Source organism: Folsomia candida, unplaced genomic scaffold, assembly GCF_002217175.1.
Source record: "Folsomia candida strain VU population unplaced genomic scaffold, ASM221717v1 Fcan01_Sc001, whole genome shotgun sequence".
NCBI classification, from domain to species: Eukaryota; Metazoa; Arthropoda; class Collembola; order Entomobryomorpha; family Isotomidae; genus Folsomia; species Folsomia candida.
Genome location: NW_019091193.1, coordinates 16,033,072 through 16,050,552, shown reverse-complemented (window position 1 = coordinate 16,050,552; position 17,481 = coordinate 16,033,072). Strand labels below are relative to the sequence as shown.

The 17,481-nt window shown below is 36.7% G+C and overlaps 3 protein-coding genes and 1 long non-coding RNA gene across 4 annotated transcripts; 2 read left to right on the top strand and 2 right to left on the bottom strand.

Moving 5' to 3' along the window:
- Positions 1 to 71: 71 nt before the first annotated feature.
- On the top strand, positions 72 to 2,617 carry LOC110842484 (NAD-dependent protein deacetylase Sirt6). Its single transcript, XM_022088233.2, has 9 exons — positions 72 to 478; positions 553 to 661; positions 740 to 877; positions 1,001 to 1,124; positions 1,205 to 1,378; positions 1,458 to 1,483; positions 1,569 to 1,666; positions 1,742 to 1,925; positions 2,073 to 2,617. The coding sequence occupies exons 1-9, from the start codon at positions 413 to 415 to the stop codon at positions 2,321 to 2,323; spliced, it is 1,170 nt and encodes a 389-aa protein (XP_021943925.1). The 5' UTR covers positions 72 to 412; the 3' UTR covers positions 2,324 to 2,617.
- Positions 2,618 to 2,818: 201 nt separating this feature from the next.
- On the bottom strand, positions 2,819 to 4,129 carry LOC110861216. Its single transcript, XR_002549037.2, has 3 exons — positions 3,749 to 4,129; positions 3,522 to 3,664; positions 2,819 to 3,433 (listed from the first exon to the last, which is right to left on the bottom strand). It is a non-coding gene; the product is annotated as an uncharacterized LOC110861216 (long non-coding RNA).
- A 4,674-nt stretch (positions 4,130 to 8,803) lies between these two features.
- Positions 8,804 to 16,361, top strand: LOC110854577 (ATP-dependent translocase ABCB1). The gene is made up of 25 exons (XM_022103040.2): positions 8,804 to 8,849; positions 8,958 to 9,178; positions 9,250 to 9,467; positions 9,582 to 9,738; positions 9,826 to 9,926; positions 10,023 to 10,521; positions 10,589 to 10,704; positions 10,800 to 10,920; positions 11,014 to 11,139; positions 11,221 to 11,499; positions 11,585 to 11,626; positions 11,711 to 11,854; positions 11,930 to 12,389; positions 12,486 to 12,652; positions 12,724 to 12,855; positions 12,926 to 13,087; positions 13,180 to 13,487; positions 13,557 to 13,697; positions 13,767 to 13,920; positions 13,994 to 14,026; positions 14,092 to 14,256; positions 14,354 to 14,560; positions 14,670 to 14,956; positions 15,054 to 15,752; positions 15,822 to 16,361. Exons 1-24 carry the CDS (start codon positions 8,804 to 8,806, stop codon positions 15,328 to 15,330), a joined length of 4,563 nt encoding a protein of 1,520 aa, XP_021958732.2. The 3' UTR covers positions 15,331 to 15,752; positions 15,822 to 16,361.
- On the bottom strand, positions 16,344 to 17,463 carry LOC110854588 (40S ribosomal protein S15). The gene is made up of 4 exons (XM_022103051.2): positions 17,307 to 17,463; positions 17,060 to 17,139; positions 16,633 to 16,867; positions 16,344 to 16,538 (listed from the first exon to the last, which is right to left on the bottom strand). The coding sequence occupies exons 1-4, from the start codon at positions 17,313 to 17,315 to the stop codon at positions 16,425 to 16,427; spliced, it is 438 nt and encodes a 145-aa protein (XP_021958743.1). The 5' UTR covers positions 17,316 to 17,463; the 3' UTR covers positions 16,344 to 16,424.
- Positions 17,464 to 17,481: the final 18 nt, after the last annotated feature.

Genomic DNA, 17,481 nt, shown 5'->3' with positions numbered 1-17,481 from the left:
TATTATACTGCTTTTGTGATTAGTGAAGGATCAGTAGAGTTCATTATCAAACCGAACTTGTAAATATGACGTACATATGTACACAAAGATTCACATGTTCACAATCATTTCACAATTCACAAAATGCAAAAATCTGTAAATCTCCAAAAATCTCAGATTGAGGGGTTTGCAGTTTGCGCGAATGAGTCGCCCGTTGCCTTTTATCCGAATGTTCAAGATTTTGGATTTGAATTTTGCATCGAATTAATTAAAATATCGATAGTTTAGTTATTTCCATACGTCATAGGAAGTTCAACTTGCAATATATATTACCGCTCACATACATGTGTTTTTGTTTTTCTTTCATTTGTCGTCGATATCGATATATGCTCATTGCTGCTATCAACAGTACACAGTACCAACAAGGACTAACATGTCTTGCAACTATGCCGAAGGACTATCTCCTTATGAGCACAAAGGAAAATTAGGAATTCCGGAGGTAATTTTTGACCAAGACGATGAAACAGTTAGCTGCGTCAATAATTACTTAATTTGGTCGTACACAATCCTCAGGTTTTCGACGATGATGAAACAGTTGAGGTCAAAGTGGCGAAATTGGCAGAGTGGATTCGACATGCAAAACACGTTGTTGTACACACAGGGGCTGGGATAAGCACAGCAGGTTTACCTAATAATGAACAAAACTGAGAGTGTCACTATTAGTTGACACACCTGCTTAATCGTCAATTCTAATTTATAGCTGGCATCCCAGATTTTCGGGGACCACGTGGCGTTTGGACGCTGGAGGAAAAGGGACTGAAACCAAATGTCAACATTTCGTTCGATAATGCTACACCCACACTTGCTCATATGGGAATTTGTTCTTTGGTGCAGTCTGGTACAGTCAAAATTGTGCTGTTCTATGTATAATAATGATAGTTACATCATGTAACTTACATGATAGATTACTAAGATTACATTTAGTATTAAATTAGCATTTACTATTTCTATTTATATGTAGGGCACATAAAATACGTAATCAGCCAAAACATTGATGGGTTGCATTTGCGATCGGGATTAAAGCGGACAAATATTTCAGAATTACATGGTAATATGTTTGTGGCAAGGTGTTCATATTGCGATAGGTCAGTAAACTCTTCGTAGAAGTACTACACTACTTCTAAAACGTTGGTGTTTAAGATCGTTTCATGAATCTTTTCATCAGGGAATTTATTCGGCCAACTTCGGTACCAACTGTTGGACAAAAAGAAATTGGAATGGATTGTCCTTGGGTGAAAGCTGGTGGTCGCATTTGTCGAGGAAAATTACGAGATAATATTCTAGACTGGGAAGACAACCTCCCAGACAAAGATCTGGACATGGCCGAGATGCATTCCACGTAAATATTTCTGTCTGACTTATCAAACTGGTTTCTACTAATAATAATTAATAATCATGTCTTCATTGATTTTTTAAAGGATTGCCGACTTGAGTATTTCACTTGGTGAGTTAATTTATTATTTATTAGGAAGGAACGACACAGTACATAATATGCGTATAGTAAACAATTTATCAGCTTGGATTTAAAGGTACAACGTTACAAATAATTCCGGCTGGAAATTTACCCCTTAAAGCGAAAAAGAATAATGGGAAATTCGTCGTTGTTAATTTACAACCAACCAAGCATGTACGTATTCTGTTTTTGCTAGCTTGATATTAAACTAAAAGATGAATTTGTAACATCTCTGTTTCTTTTCTCTAGCACAAAAAAGCTGATCTCGTGATTCATACGCAAGTTGATAAAGTTATATCCAAGATTGCGGCCATCCTAGGGGTTGAAATTCAGCCATATTTACCAGAGATTGATCCTACATGTATTCTTCAAACCTTACAAGACTCGACAAATTCATGGAAAACTCGTTCACTTTCCGACTGGACAATTGCTGGTAGCTAAAGAATTTCTTGTTTAATGTTTTTCATTGTCCCAATGAAAATTTCTCATTGTACATGTTATTGTACATGTTTTTTTTTTTTTTTTTTTTTTAATATGTAGCAAACCAAACTAACTTTTCTGTTTATTGTATAATTTGTAGCAGCATCTGTATCGAAGATGAAAAGCATTGCTGCTGCAATAAAAGACAATAAGCCAAAAAGTGTTTCCAGAAAGAAACGAAAGACTGACAAAGTGAATGAGCCAATAAGTGACCATGAAGAAGAACAAGATCTTTTTGTTCCAACTAGGCCTCCAGAAAAGCAGGAAATTTGCCTTGCTGAACTTTCAAGAAAAAACACTGAAATTGTTCCAAATGGCGTCCACCCCAAAGATTCTAACGAATCCGATTAAACAACGATTTTCAGATCAATATATAATACTGTAGAATTGTAATTATTCACAATATTATATATTATATCCACGAATACTCAAAGGGGCTGAAGGACTGATCACTCGCGCCCATGGATTTATAGTAGCTATTTTCCCACCTTACAACTTGTAATTTTAATAAATCAACGAAATTCCTTTGTTAGAATTTCTAACAAATTTCTAACTTAGAATTAGATATTAAAATTTTTAAGTCCAAGACAAGTTTCAAGTGCATTAAAGTATAATAATAAAGATTAAAATATGCAATGCAAAAAAGGTGTACGTTTTATTTCGTTCCCTTCTCCTCTATCATGCAAAATGTGACCTTCGCTTGTCACAATGTATACACTGCCAAGTGTCATTGTGCATCTATTAGACAAGGCTAGGCTACTTTACTCGCAAACATATATCCAAAATCATGCAGATTTGAGATTACAGTAATCGTACAGAGTTTAAAAAAATTGCCGTACAAGTCAATTTCGTCATGAATATATTACAGGTTATGTTTATTACAAGTTAATTTCAACCATCGTACTATTCAATCGATTCAATAAAAAAGTAGCAAACTGTTACATTTACAAATTCAAGTTCATATTCAATTGAAAGGATATCACCACCGGAAGTATTATACAAATTCCATTCCAGTCAAATGACACTGATACGACTGTAAAAAAATACTTTCTACCACTTGTAGAAACTACCAGTAGGTAATTAATTTTTAAACTATTTTATAAGGTAAGTGATTCTATACTGGTTCATTTCACGGGCATTAAAGCTACCATCACAAACTGACTGAAAATTATCACACCCAGAGCGTCATGTACTGAGAAATTCATATTTAGAGTATATAGCAATAATTAACTAGTATTTCATTAAACAAACTTTGAAAAATGAATATTTAAAAAATAAGTCCATGGTAGTTTTTGAAAATGAAATTTTGTAGAAGGAATGCATCAATTAAATCGTCTAATGATGAACCAGTTTTTTGTTGCAGAAAGGAGATGCCTTATAGTGTATAGTAGATTATAGTATATCTTATTCGATGGGAGATGCTAAAGGATAACAGTGAATGGACGGGTTAAGTTGAGAATTCTGTAAATTCAAGAATAAAAAACTTTACATTTTAGACAAAAAGATACTTTCCAAATTGGAAATTCCAATGAATGACGTTTTACAATACCTTTGATTTTGAGCCAAATTATTGATCGATGTTGTTATCAAAAAGATTTTTTGGATCCCCAGGTTGAGCTGGTGGTGTTACTACTGGAAGCCTTGTGAGAAAATGAATTGGTCGTCATTTTCCCACCCGCAGTGCCTGCCGATCTGTTACGATAGAATGCATACATAAAAATAGGTTCAAATAGGATTTCAGAATGAATTGTACGAGTTTCATGAATAAAAACTCACCCGAAGGATGCGGACACTTGGGACTTGACAACTAGTCCAGCCTCCTTTTGAAGCCTCCAAAATCTTCCTCCCAGGGTGAGAGCGGGTGCGATTTTTCCAGATGAAGACATTTTGTAGTTATCTGACCAAGTTTTAGCGAGAAGATAAGTTTTAGAGGTTCACTGATCACCGTTCAGTCAGAGGCAGCCAAACTTTTTGGAGGCAAGAAAGAGGAAGAAACTACGGACGGAAGTGTGTGGATGGAGAATGCGGTGCGTGGTGGTTGGTGGTGTGCTCACTGCCAATGCCGCCCAAAGAATGGAATGGATCTTGTGGTGGTCGGAACCCAAAAGGAAGACTATTGACCGTCGCATACATCAAATCCTACGTTGTGCGAATTTGAGACAAGTCAGAGTCAGACGATGGTTGGAATGCGATGATTGTCTCATTTCGTAGAAAAACGTGAGCTCATTTTCTCTTTGATCTGTTGAATCATTAGAAGCATGCAATTTGACATGAGATTATTCCATTAGCCCAGCCAGAGAGAGGTGAAAAAGAACGATGGGAAAACCACAAGCATAGAATAAGAGTGACGTTCCTACAAGAATTTGGTCTCTTCCATTCAATTTGACTACCTGAAACTGTATTACGATTATTTTTAGGTATGAAGAAATAGGTACCTACATTGTCTGTCTGTTATCAAACCTTAAGAGTTAATTTGCATGCTGCCCCTAAATGCTGTGCAACCAAATTAATGTGAATTTAGTTGCCTCAATTTATTTTGCATGCTGCTGCCAAAGTCATGCATGATCATCTCTTGTACGAACTTCACGGTATGCGTAGTAGTACCGTAGTATACAGTGAATTTGAATTATATATTTATTTTCTACTAATTTCATTGCCACGCTTTTTCTTCTAGTCAAATGCAATTCCTGGGACAATCATAGTTTCAATTTGTTTAGAGACTGAGACTGCTGAGAGTGGTGGGCTTACCAACGTCCCTCAATTTGAGATTCTGAAAACTTGAAAGTGCAAGGATCTTGTTGAACAATAATTTGTTTTATCAAGTGATAACGTACACATTTTGCACTTTGGACTTTTAAAATAAAAGTGAGATTTATATGGATAAATTATAATTACTGCAATCATATGCATGCACCAACGCTGGTTTTAATATATTTTACACAAAAGTAAATACATGCATGTATATAGTAAATTGACGCGTCTCCTGTTCTATAAGAATGCCAATTACTAATTGCATATGAGGTTGACGTGTTATGATTTTTAATAACTAGAGCAAGTTAATATCAAGGGCATATTTTGAATGAAGGTGTCTGTCAGTCAGTCTCATATTTTTTGTTGGATTAGATCACACCCACCAAATTGATTGGTTGGCTCTCAAGGCGTGTCGATTTGCGTCACATCATTGGCCTGACTTGCAGTTTAGCAATGCATGCACATTTTTTACCAATACAGGAACATCAATTGTACTTACAATAACCAAATCTGAATAATCACCCAATGCACAATTATTCGAATGACGTTTACAAATGAGCTCCCTTTTCGTTAGGCACCGTCCATAAAATAAATACATACATATACAAAAATTGCGATTTTAACTCCCATCTTTTTTACCATGATAATATTAGCACAATATCATGGACCTCTCTCCCCTACTGCATTACGCATTTTATGGATCCAACCCAAGCCCCAAGTAAAACAATTGCATGTATAGCATTCTTAAACAAAACACCTCAGTATATGTATGTACTGTAAGGAAATGTAATATTATTCTCAAAGTATATATTGTATAATTTCACTGTCACTACATCTAACCCTACTTTACTCAATAAAGCATTTGAATTGCATTGCATAATGCTACATTTAGTCTAAAGGTATAATTTATTATAGACATGACATATTGATAAATTACAAGATATTTCTAAGTTGACTCTGGGAGTAGAGGGAAAACCCCGACATTGATGTGTTGAGAATTTAGTGACAATTACCCTGGCTTTATTGCTCCGAGTAAAATGAGTGATATTAAATATAAGTATGTACTTGGATCAAAACTGGCCACGAGAAATAAAAAATGTCTACAACTAGAACAACCTGAATAAACTGTCACAGCGCAAGCAGCTAAAGAGTGAAACCGGCGAGTCACAGGTCAAAACGGTATCATTTATTTCCATGTTCCCCTCCAAAACTCTGCTAAAATTTACACGTCAAAAGTAGACATTTTTGGCCTCTACTACACGGTCAGCGGGTCATCGTAGGTCAAAATGATAGATTTCTCTTTAAAAATACTTTCGATTTGAGTCCCCATAGGATGTCATTCTAATTTAAGAAAGTCATTACCTGGCTCCATGTCCATGACCTGAAGACCTACAGTGCCCATCGTCGAATTCGTCCTGTCCCTTGACGTTACGAGTTTACATTGAAACTTCGAAGTTTTAAGTTCTTATGTCTTTCGTTCACGAGTTATCGGACCAACAGACAGACAAATAAACTACTTCTCAATCTGAGATTAATGTCGTCCCTAATTTTGAATTCAATTCAAAATTGGACCGAAGTTCAAATGACATTTGACATTGAAACACCTTCGACACACGATTGCTTGACTTTAAGTATCTAGGTAACGTTAGTCTCCCTTAAGGGTAACTAGGCACTAAAAGTCAAGCAATCGTGCCTTCGACATGTTTCAGAGACACATGCGACATGCGTTACCTAGACACTAAAAGTCAAGTAATCATAGACATGACCCATTATCAAGTAAAATGGATGTCTGCACTCAAACCACAGGATGATTCAATTCGTTTCCTCTTAGGGTGCGGCCGTAACTCAGTCAACGAATTAATTTTTAATTATTTGATAATTTGGTAGATTTTGCCAATCACTGACAATGAAGCCCGAGTCAGGGAGTAGTAGTTAACGATAAATTCGATATCAAGTGCATTACACATTTTATTGTATTCTAATTATTTCTGAGGATGAATTGGACCATTTACTCTCGGGGTGCGGCCATAACTGGGTCGACGAAAATGTTTTTTAATTATTTCCCTATTTTTTAATTGCTGACTCATTACTCTATTTTGCATGACAATATTTCTACACACACATTTTTATTTACAGAAGGGGAGCTCGCCCCGCTGGATACGAATTTGACCTTAGATAACCCCGGAACGGTTTGTTGTAGAGGGTCCAAATTTTGAACAGACGAGCATGTTGTCCTCAACAAATTTTGTGCAAAAAACCAACCCTCTACTTTCAAAATTGCCTCCCCCACGGCCCCCAGAAGTTGAAACAGTCATTTCAACTTGTTCTAGAAAAAATCTTTAACGTCTTTGCAAAAAATTGTATTTGAATTTTCTGTTGAGGAATAGGAGTGAGTTATTGGTGACAATTGACGAAGCACTATTTTCCCTACAAGTTACTAATTGGGTTCGAAGAGCTTACTACACGACAAATGCCGAAAAAAAATTCACGAAATTTGGTTCTTCCCCGTGAGGAGAACTTTTTTAAACAGTTTGTGGTTGTGGGTGCAATGTCGGGTCGTGGTGTCCTCCCACTTATCAAAGTCCCCCAAAAAGTGAAGGAATCTTCGAAGTATTATGTGGACCGTGTATTGAAACCACTTTTAGAACAAGATTTGCCTAAATTGTGTGATAAAAAAATAAATAAATTTGGTTTCCACAAGGATAGAAGTAGTGTTAAAATCAAAACAAATTCCTAGTTCGGAATAAAAAAGAACTTTCCATCGTAGGCCAAAAGTGAACTTTCTTTGGTAGACAACAGTTCGTTGCCACCGTAAAAGAAAGTAGAAATTCACAGAAAAAGGCCACAGACAAATATCAGTAAAGTCCCTATAATGTTACTAATTGCCCTAGTAGCTCAGAGGTCAGAGCACTTGACATGAATTCAAGGGAGCCGTGGTTCGATTCCCGGCTGGGTAACAATTTTTGGCATTATTCGGGATTTACGTATTTGATTTCTAAATAAATAAGGTGATTTTTCATGATCACGCAACGTCTTCCCAGACGGCAAAGTTCACCCAAGATAATGCAAAAGACCTTAAAGCTAAATTAGGGATAAAAATCATTTCAAATAGTGAAATACCTGTACCATCTCCCGATGTAAGTCAAATGGACTTATTTGGGGTTGGCTACTTGAAAAGAAAAAATTTTCTTCGGAAACCAAATTTTTTAGACGGAGTTTGCAAAGAGTTGAAACGAGTGTCTCAACTTCTGGGGGCTGTGGGGGAGGCAATTTTGAAAGTAGAGAGTTGAATTTTTGCACACAACTATCTGAGGATAACATGCTCCTCTGTTCAAAATTTTGACTCGCTACGACAAACCGTTCCGGGGTTATTCAAGGTCAAATTCGTATCCAGCGGGGCGAGCTCCCCCTGTATTATTCTTCCGAGATTGGCATGCCATGCAAAGTGTTAACATCTTTACCAAAATTTGTATGTGCTTCCGTTTTAGGCCTTTTAAGGCCGTGAGCGAGAATTTCCATTTTTGCGTGATATTTTTCTCGCGAGGGAGATAAATATATATTCTCGCTTAACAAACATTTAACTATCCATAACAAGGAGTTTGGTAATATTATGTCGGTCAATTCGGAGAAAAATTTAGAACTCTGACTCACCGAGTTGGGACTCTGTCCATGTCCCTGGCTCGGCTATATGGAGTCTGCCTGCACCGTAGGTTTTTATTGTGTATTTTAATTTTTAATTTATTATTTGATTTCTGTTAGTAAAATTGTAACGCACAAGCAGTAAAAGTATGAATTTGTGGAACTTATGAACAGACAGACAGCCAGACACATGGATACACAAGGCTGGATATTATAATATCCAGCATTTAAAAAAAATTAAAAAAATTAACTTTTCTGAGTTACGGCCGAACCCAGAAACACCGGCGTAGCCGTTAGTGATTGAAGAATCCTGCTCAAAGCATGCCTCTGGTTTAAAAATATATTTTGATCACCGTTTTTCAATATTCCAGCTCATTTTATTTAAGTAACTTTGACCATTTGAAACTATACAGGATTGGCAGGATATTGAGGTTGAGGATAATGCAAGGAATAGGAAACAACTCCAAGAAAAAGTCAAAAAGTGAAAGTGATACCGATTTCATCTCACGACGTAGCTTATTAACTCAAATGCATAATTTATTAATTAATACAGTTACCTTGTAATAATTGACTCTTAATTGACTGATTGGAGCAGAAGGTGGGGGCAGTTCTAGTTTAGGAAGTGGAAGAAATGATGCATTTCAGTCCCGGAGTCTTGGGGCCACGGATATCGAGAGTCGTCAGTGCGAGGGTTTCACACCCGAACTCAAAGAGCAAGAGCATAAAGAATCCGAAATAATCCTTGAGCCACCCGAATACATTAAGCATTGGAAACGTCAAGACTTTACGGGACAAACATATGGATATTTCTCTTTGGTTCGGAAACGAACAATTTAGTAGAAATTATCACCAAAAAAATAATGATAATGATATGGATGATATTGCAGTTTCGGTTCAGCAAACCAGTGGACAGATTATATTTTATTTTTGGAGCAATTGCGGCGTTAATTAGTGGATTTTGCACTCCAATTTTAATAACTACTTTCGGAATCATGGTTCGCTCAATGGTACTCGTGTCACATATTCGTTCAGCCATTTCGAATAATTCAATTTCTGGGAACAAAAAAGCGTATGAAGATTTTTTGTCTCAATGTAAAAGGGACAAGTAAGTTTCCTCTGCACATGCAATTTTAAATTATGATTCACGCATCATTATTATTTAAAATATTACATATGTATATCACAAATACTTACACATGTCTTTGTCATTTGGTTTAAGACCATTTGGAGGAGTACCCTTGGACTTTGAGTCTTTAAATAGCGTTGTGTACAGCAGTATTTATGAATTTACCCTCTGGCATGGGATAACTTCGGTAATCTTTACGATATGCAGCAGTCTATACTTCATTTGCTGGCACATAGCTGGCGACAATCAAGTAATAAAAATCATCGCCTTCGTAATTGAGGCTTTCAAATTATTATCGATCCAACATGTCAAGTTAAGTTTGTATAAAATGCTATAGATTATTCGAATTAGAAAACAATATTTTGAGGCTCTTTTGAGGAAAGACTCCACGTGGTTTGAAACTCAAAAGGATCCTGACTCAGTGAATAAACTGATGGAGTAATAATTTTTCTCTATTTTCAACCTCAAAAATATACTGGGTTGACAATTTTCATAAATTCGTTATTATTGCTGTAAATTAATTAACTTTTTCAGCCACACTAAGGGTATCTGGGTTGGGATTGGCGAAAACATTCCAATTTCAATCAACATCTTAACCACGGCTGTGATATGCTTGATCATCGCCTTTTGTCATGGGTGGCAATTAACTTTATTGGGTCTAGTTGCCTTAATCCTTATAATATTCACAAATTGGCTGGTTTCCTGGACCAATTCTCATAAAATTTTGGCTGAACTCATAACATACAAGAATGCGAACAATGTGGTTGAAGAAACGCTGACAAATATTCGTACAGTCATGTTCTTTGGCGGACAGAAAAAGGAGCTCCTTCGATACAAAAGAAAGCTCGGGATGAATTCGCCAATGGTCATAAAGTGGATTTTTGCACACAGTGGAAGTGTGTTTCTCTTGTGGACAATCAACTTTACAATATGGGCAGTGGTGTTCTGGTTTGGTCTCACATTGGTAATTCAGCAGGGTCCTAGCTGCAAAGACCAGTCAAGCTATTCAGTCTACGATGCGGGGGATGTCATTGTAAGCTTCACAAGATTTTAATCTCACTTTGTAATACAAAATAATTTAGGGCAATAATTGCTTGCAGATTATAATATTTTGCGTTATATTCGGTGCTGGAAACGTGTACATGATATTACCTGTCGTGAAAGCCATCAAAGTAGCGTCAGGCTATGGTTGTAAAGTTTTCAAAGTTATAGACAGGTGTGCAAATAAGTATGTATAGTAAATGGAGTAACCTTCCAGTGGGGCATATCGAGATTTTGATGATGAAAATTATAATTTATTACATTATTCAGAAAGTCTCCGATCGATGGAATGGATGACGTAGAAGGAATGCAAATAATGCCCGATGATTTCAAAGGTTGCATAGAATTTGAAGACGTCCGATTTACATACCCGAATAGCAAAGGAGAGCCGGTGAGACATTATTCGACGAAATAAATATTAATATTGTAGGAATAATAATTTGAATAAATGTACATCTAAGTGATGCCCAATAAATGAATGTAGGTTCTAAATCACATGAATTTAAAAATTCATGCCAAATCAAAAGTAGCAATTTGTGGTTTGAACGGATCTGGGAAGTCCACAATATTGAAGTTGATTTGCAAGGAATACCTTCCAAACAGTGGATTTGTAGGCATAAATATTGGCATCTGCATACATACTTATGATTAGTACGAATGAATTTTTGCTGATTTATTATTTTCCGAACAGGTTAAAATTGATGGTAATGATATTCGTGATTTAAACACAAAGTGGCTGAGAAAACATATCGGAGTGGTTCCCCAACATGCTGATTTTTTCGACGACAGTATTGAATCGAATATCAGGATGAGCAACTTGGATGCTTCATTCTCAGAGATTATGGAAGCCTGCAAATGCGCAAATGCCCACACTTTCATCATGTCATTGAAAGAGGGTTATCAAACAAAAATTGGGACAAACGGGTATAAACTAACGATGGGTCAAGAGCAACGTTTGGCAATTGCGAGGGTATGCAAACTAACTATCACGTTCAACATATCGTAATAATGGGAATAATAATGAAGTTTTTTTCATTAATTTATTTGTGAGGCAGGCGCTGCTGCGGAATCCAAAGATCCTGCTTTTAGATGAGCCGGTCAAGTGGTTTTATGCACATTTGTATAAATAGTTTATAACTGGTGTCATAATAAACTCATTAAGATAACAAAAATTTTCATAGATGACAAATCTAGATCTCCAGAGTGGAATTACCGTGATGGATTCTATACAACGTGTTGCCAAAGAACGGACAGTTATTTTAGTCACTCATCGTCTTCATATGGTGACTGGGGCTGACCACATATTTGTCATCAAAAGGGGAAGAGTATGTAGCAGAGAATACGATTAATTTTCAAGAAACGACACCTTCCAGTTATTACATGCATCAGGTTGTAAACAGGTTGCTGAAAAGGGGATTCATGCAAATCTCATTAAAAACCAAGGACCCTACCACCAACTTGCTTCAGGAAACGTGGATAAAGCGTCCATCTCATTTCGTGAAGCTGTTCCTTTCCGAGAGTTCAACACGAGTGAAATTACAGCTATTCACTACATGAAAATGTTTGCATCAAAGTCTTTCTTGCCAAATATTTACCCTGACCTGATGAGTGTCGACCCGGTGGCAATCCAATGCACAAGTTTGCTAATGGAGCATGTCGTCATATCACATTATGCAGGACCCTTTAGAGACAGGGTACAAAATCTAATAGCATTGGAGAACGAAGAGGATGTACAATACACGCTTGAACTAAAAGATTCAATTGTCACTGACGATGACAGTTTGTCCAAATCTGAGTGTATGCTCAGGACTAATCCGGACAAACCCACGCTCAATAAAAATGCAGATGGTCAAGCCCGAGGTAATCTTGTACACGTAAAATGTTCAACAAAACCTTGGCATGGCATGAAATTCGTTTATCGAGGGTGAACAGAATTTCAATTCAATATAATAACAGGTCAAAGAACTGACCGATATAATCAATCCCAGCCGTATTTCTGGCAAGTATTTTGGTTAACTACTAATTCAACCTACAAACCCCAAATCCTCATTTCTGTACTGGCTGCATGTGCAATTGGATTGGCTTTGCCACTGTTTGGTGTTTTGTTATCCCAAACAATCATGGTAATTCTTAATTGCAATGGAAAAAGTTGTGCATCTGATGACTAATGACTCGCATGTCTTTTATTTACCAGATAATGTCCGATACCCCAGTTCCACACTACAGGAAATTGACCAGAAAATTTGGAGATCAGAATAATTACAAATGGATTGTATTTGGATTTGTTCTATTGGGAGTTTTCGTAGGGGTTGCTGCATCTATTCAAGTATTATAAATTAGAACAGACAAAAAAATATGGTACCTACTTAAAAAATCACTACAATTGAAATTTTTAGGAATTTTTTCTTGGGATTGCAAGTTACAACATGATCAACCGTATCAGAAAAAAGTTATTTGCAGCCATTTTACAGCAAGACATGTCATTTTTTGAAAATCCGTCAATCGGCGTGTTCTTTTTGAGGGATATGCTTGCAAGCAGTGTTCTGACGCTTCGATATGTGAGAAAGACTGCTTCAAATAAGTATACAGTATTTTTATAAAATATTTAGTAATTATTCGGATGAATTATTTTCTATTGTTTGCTTGCTAGTTGCTGAATGGATTCTATGCGAATTTTATTCAATGCATCGTAACCTTTATCGTGGCTGTGGTTATTTCAATAACAGCGTACTCACGTACTTTGACTGGCTACGCTGTGGCAATTACCTTTGGAGTTGCATCGATCAATTTCATTGATGGGTGGCTCGAAAAGAAACAACAATTGTCCACTATGCAAGCCTTGGGAGAAATTTCGAGTTTATTATTTCAAGTATTTTCCGGGAAACATCAGGTCACCGTCATGCAACTCGAACCTTTCTTTCTTGACAGATTCAATACTATTCAAATTGAAGCTTTGAGGTGTGTGCGACATATTTCGGGCGGTGCCAGGTCTGGCTTCGTACTGATGCTATTATTATTTTCAATTAGGTTGAGGCGACGAATTTCGCACCTTCGTGCATTTACCTTTGGATTATCACAAACTGCTGTGTTTTGGGGACACACTTTATTTTTGTACTTGGCAGCTCATGAAATTGTTCACAATGATATAACATTTGAGACGGCTATCGCGTATGAACAAAAAATACATTGATTGAAAACACTGACTCGTGTGGAGTATTTAGAAGTTTTTATTTGCAGAATTGGAGAAATGCTTATCTTTGGAACAATCACTTTTGGCATGAACTTTTCTATTTTGCCAAGTTTTCATTTATCCATTCAAGCGGGACAAAGCATTCTCAACGTACTGAATAGAACGCCGATGATTGCCTTCAACTCAGGAGACGAATTTGAAGTTATTCCTTTATCCTCTTGCATTCTTTCTTGATTTTCGTAAAATTTATTAAAATAAGATGGAATTTATGTAGGGAGACTGCAAAGGGGAGCTAGGATTTCATGAAGTACATTTTTATAATTATTAATTATTCATAAATATTAATTAACAATAATTTATTTATACATTGAGGTACATTTTTGGTATCCCTTTTCTGGGGAGAATCCCTTGTTGAAAGGCGTCACCTTTTACATTCAACCAGAGAAAACCGTTGCATTTGTTGGATCTTCAGAATCTGGCAAAACGGTATATTTGGACGTAATTATGAAGTTCTTCAATGTTACAAGTGGAGTATTGGTACATGTTTATTTATTTAGTTCTTGTATGAATATGCATAAAGAACACTTGTCAACTATATAATCCAACGTTTGTGTTTTACCGTATATGTGTGCAGACTTTAGACGGGAAGGATTTACGAGATTTGAACACAGTCTCATTGAGGCAACTGATCGGATATGTAGATAAGCAGCCACAATTGTTTAATAGAACTGTAGCAGAAAACATTGCTTACGGAGACAACATCAATAATGTACCAATGTCGAGGGTAGTGGAAATAGCAAAGCAACTGGGAATGCATAATTTCTTTTGCAGTTTACCGGATGTAAGTTTACAATTTGAATGCAATAATCGCCAGCTACATACACGCATAAGTATGCAAGTAGCACTGTACTGTACATAGCAGTAACTACAATACAGTTTTTGCAATGCAGGGTTATGAAACCATAGTTGGAGGAGAAATGACTAGATTATCAACTGCTCAAAAGCATCGGATTATGATTGCTCGAGCCATGTTAAGAAACCCCAAGATTTTGTTGATTGATGAGACGACAACATATTTAGATCGAGAAGGGGAACGGTTGGTGAACGAGGCCATTGATAAGGCTCGAAAGGGGCGAACATGCATTCTTGTTTCCCATCGACTTGCTGCAGTTCAGAATGCTGACCTCATCGTCCTTATGAATGATGGATTTGCCATTGAATTGGGAACACACGAGGAGTTAGGACTATTTATTAGCATTGACGAATAAGTGATAAAAATTAGAACTAATTGGAATTGAAAATACTTATAATATGCTCTTGGGTGCTTTATTCAGTTTGATGAAGAGACGCCACAGCGAGTACGGCAGGCTCTGGCGTTCCCAAAATCCTCTCGACGATGAAAGTTTCGCACAGGGCAAACCTTGGCTTGGTGTGGCCCCATCCAAGGTAAAAATAAGTCCCCAGAAGGAAGAACCCCCACCTCCCCGTCCACTCCCCCCACCACCAAATCCACAAGTCGGTGAGAATGAGAAACCAAAAAGTCAGGAAGGATGGTTCGGAGGGTGGTGTTCTCCATCCACCATTATCACTGACAATTCCGAAACGTTATAATATGAAGACTCAATAAGCGTCAATCAGTATTATGCGATGAGAGGTTTTTAACAAATTTATATGATATAGCTGTGTATAAAAGTATTAATATAAATAAATGCATTATCCCATCAATGTATAATTGATTGTAGTCGCTTTAATAGGAAGCTATAAAGTTGCTCCCAATTGTCTTTCCGGTCGTTTCTTCGTTCTTGAAATCCTGTTACTGTTAATATTTTCAAATGTATGCTTCACTGGTATTATGTGTAGCCTGCCTGCCATCACCAACAGTCAAATAAATATAAATTCATTCAAATTTATTTCAAGCAATTTCAGAGTAGTTCCGAATGGGGAATAAAATCATAAATTCGATTATTACTTCAGCTTTGTGCTTCCAGTTGATTTCATCCATCAATGGTGAAACTCAAGTTATTTATTCGAAGGTATTTATATTGGCATATTGATCTTCTTTAAAATTGTAACTGTAACTAAACTCAAATGCACTTACCTAGATACCACTCGGCAATAGGAATGAAAGGAACCCGTCGTCTCAACTTTCTCATTTCTCGCCATCGCCATATTATTACTTTAGAAATCCTACCAGACAACACACTCCAATAGACGACGAAGAATACTTTGACAACGATTCATACGATAATTCCACTGAAGAAGAAGATGCAAGTGATCAGCAGAATACAGGAGAGGTCAAGGAAAAAATGCCAGAGAAGAAAAAATCTAAAGTGGAACAGATTCAAGATATTGGGGAAAAACTGGTAGATAAATGGCTGGACGGATTTCTCCAGATTGAAACGGAAAGTCCTCCAGATCCACCGAAATGGGCAATGGATATATGGGGACCGCCCCCAAGTATTCAAGTAGCACCCTGGAGTAACGTAGCTGATGAACAAAAATAATAATGAATACAATTTCTCATGATTCCACTTTCTTACAAATATGTTCTTGAAAGTCGATAAAATTGATAAAATTATTTTGCTGTTGATGATCAGCCGAACGTAAATAAATATCAAAGCACATTTGAATTTGTCAAACGATTCCTTTTACTCAAATGTTGTTGAAACAGCTTTATTATTAAGATGGAAAATTAATAAAACACTTCATTTCAATGGGATGAAACGGGAAGAGTGTGTAGCTCCAATACCAGGTCGTCCGTGCTTAACCGGCTTGTACGTTACGCTAAATTCTCCCAAATAGTGTCCCACCATTTCTGGCTGCAAAACCCATAAAACAATTAGATAACTCGTTCAATTCACATCTGGCTATTGTAAATATGTATCAACATTGCAATTATCTATAGTTGCATACCTTGACCTCAACCTGGTTGAAGGTTTTTCCGTTGTACACACCCACAATGCTTCCGATCATCTCTGGAATGATGATCATATCTCGGAGATGCGTTTTCACGGCTTCTGGTTTCTCATTTTGAGGAGCATCCTTCTTGGCTTTTCTTAATTTTTTCAAAAGAGCAAGATTCTTCCTCTTTACTCCACGGTTAAACCTCCTTCGTGCCCGGGCATGGACCAAATCTGTCAATTGTTTCCTGAAATCAATAAAAATGCACCCTTGATTAGCTTATCAAGTAAAAAGCCATTTTTGGTCTATACAATTTAGTGTAAGATGAGTGAATTAAGTCATACACATGCATAAAGTAAGCCGAACTTGAAACTAAACTATCATGTTTAATTAAGTTGACTCAAAATAAATAATAAATAAATAAAATGTGTTAACTTACATCCCCATATCAAGCAATTGGTCGAGATCGACTCCTCGAAAAGTAAACTTTCGGAAGGTCCTCTTCCTCTGCGTCCCATCCTGCAAATTACAACATTAACTCCAATTTTAATTGTCCTTAGTAGTTAGTAAATTCATTGTACAATTTGAAAATTTTAGTACAACATTGACTGTAATTTCACTATTCTGTCGAACAACTTAAATGTATATAAAGATTTTGTGTGCATTAGGAGCAGTGAATAACTTACGTCAGCCATGGTGGTGTTTGATAACTTCCAAAATTTTATGAAAAACTTGATGAAAACCGATATTATCAGGAGAAGGAGAACAGGCGAGAAATGAGCCTGAGTAAGATGTGGAGATCGTCAAGCACACCGGGAATCAATGCTCACAAACTTGGGCAGGGGGCGCCCACTACCCAAC

Coding starts and splice junctions, on each gene's coding strand:
- LOC110842484 (XM_022088233.2), top strand. CDS start 413: ATGTCTTGCAACTATGCCGAAGGACTATCTCCTTATGAGCACAAAGGA. Junction 1,125..1,204: donor AGGTGTTCATATTGCGATAG/GTCAGTAAACTC, acceptor TCTTTTCATCAG/GGAATTTATTCGGCCAACTT. Junction 1,484..1,568: donor CGACTTGAGTATTTCACTTG/GTGAGTTAATTT, acceptor TTGGATTTAAAG/GTACAACGTTACAAATAATT.
- LOC110854577 (XM_022103040.2), top strand. CDS start 8,804: ATGCAAGGAATAGGAAACAACTCCAAGAAAAAGTCAAAAAGTGAAA. Junction 10,522..10,588: donor ACGATGCGGGGGATGTCATT/GTAAGCTTCACA, acceptor AATTGCTTGCAG/ATTATAATATTTTGCGTTAT. Junction 14,561..14,669: donor TCTTTTGCAGTTTACCGGAT/GTAAGTTTACAA, acceptor TTTGCAATGCAG/GGTTATGAAACCATAGTTGG.
- LOC110854588 (XM_022103051.2), bottom strand. Junction 16,868..17,059: donor CAATTGCTTGATATGGGGAT/GTAAGTTAACAC, acceptor TATTGATTTCAG/GAAACAATTGACAGATTTGG. Junction 16,539..16,632: donor TCAACCAGGTTGAGGTCAAG/GTATGCAACTAT, acceptor TGGGTTTTGCAG/CCAGAAATGGTGGGACACTA.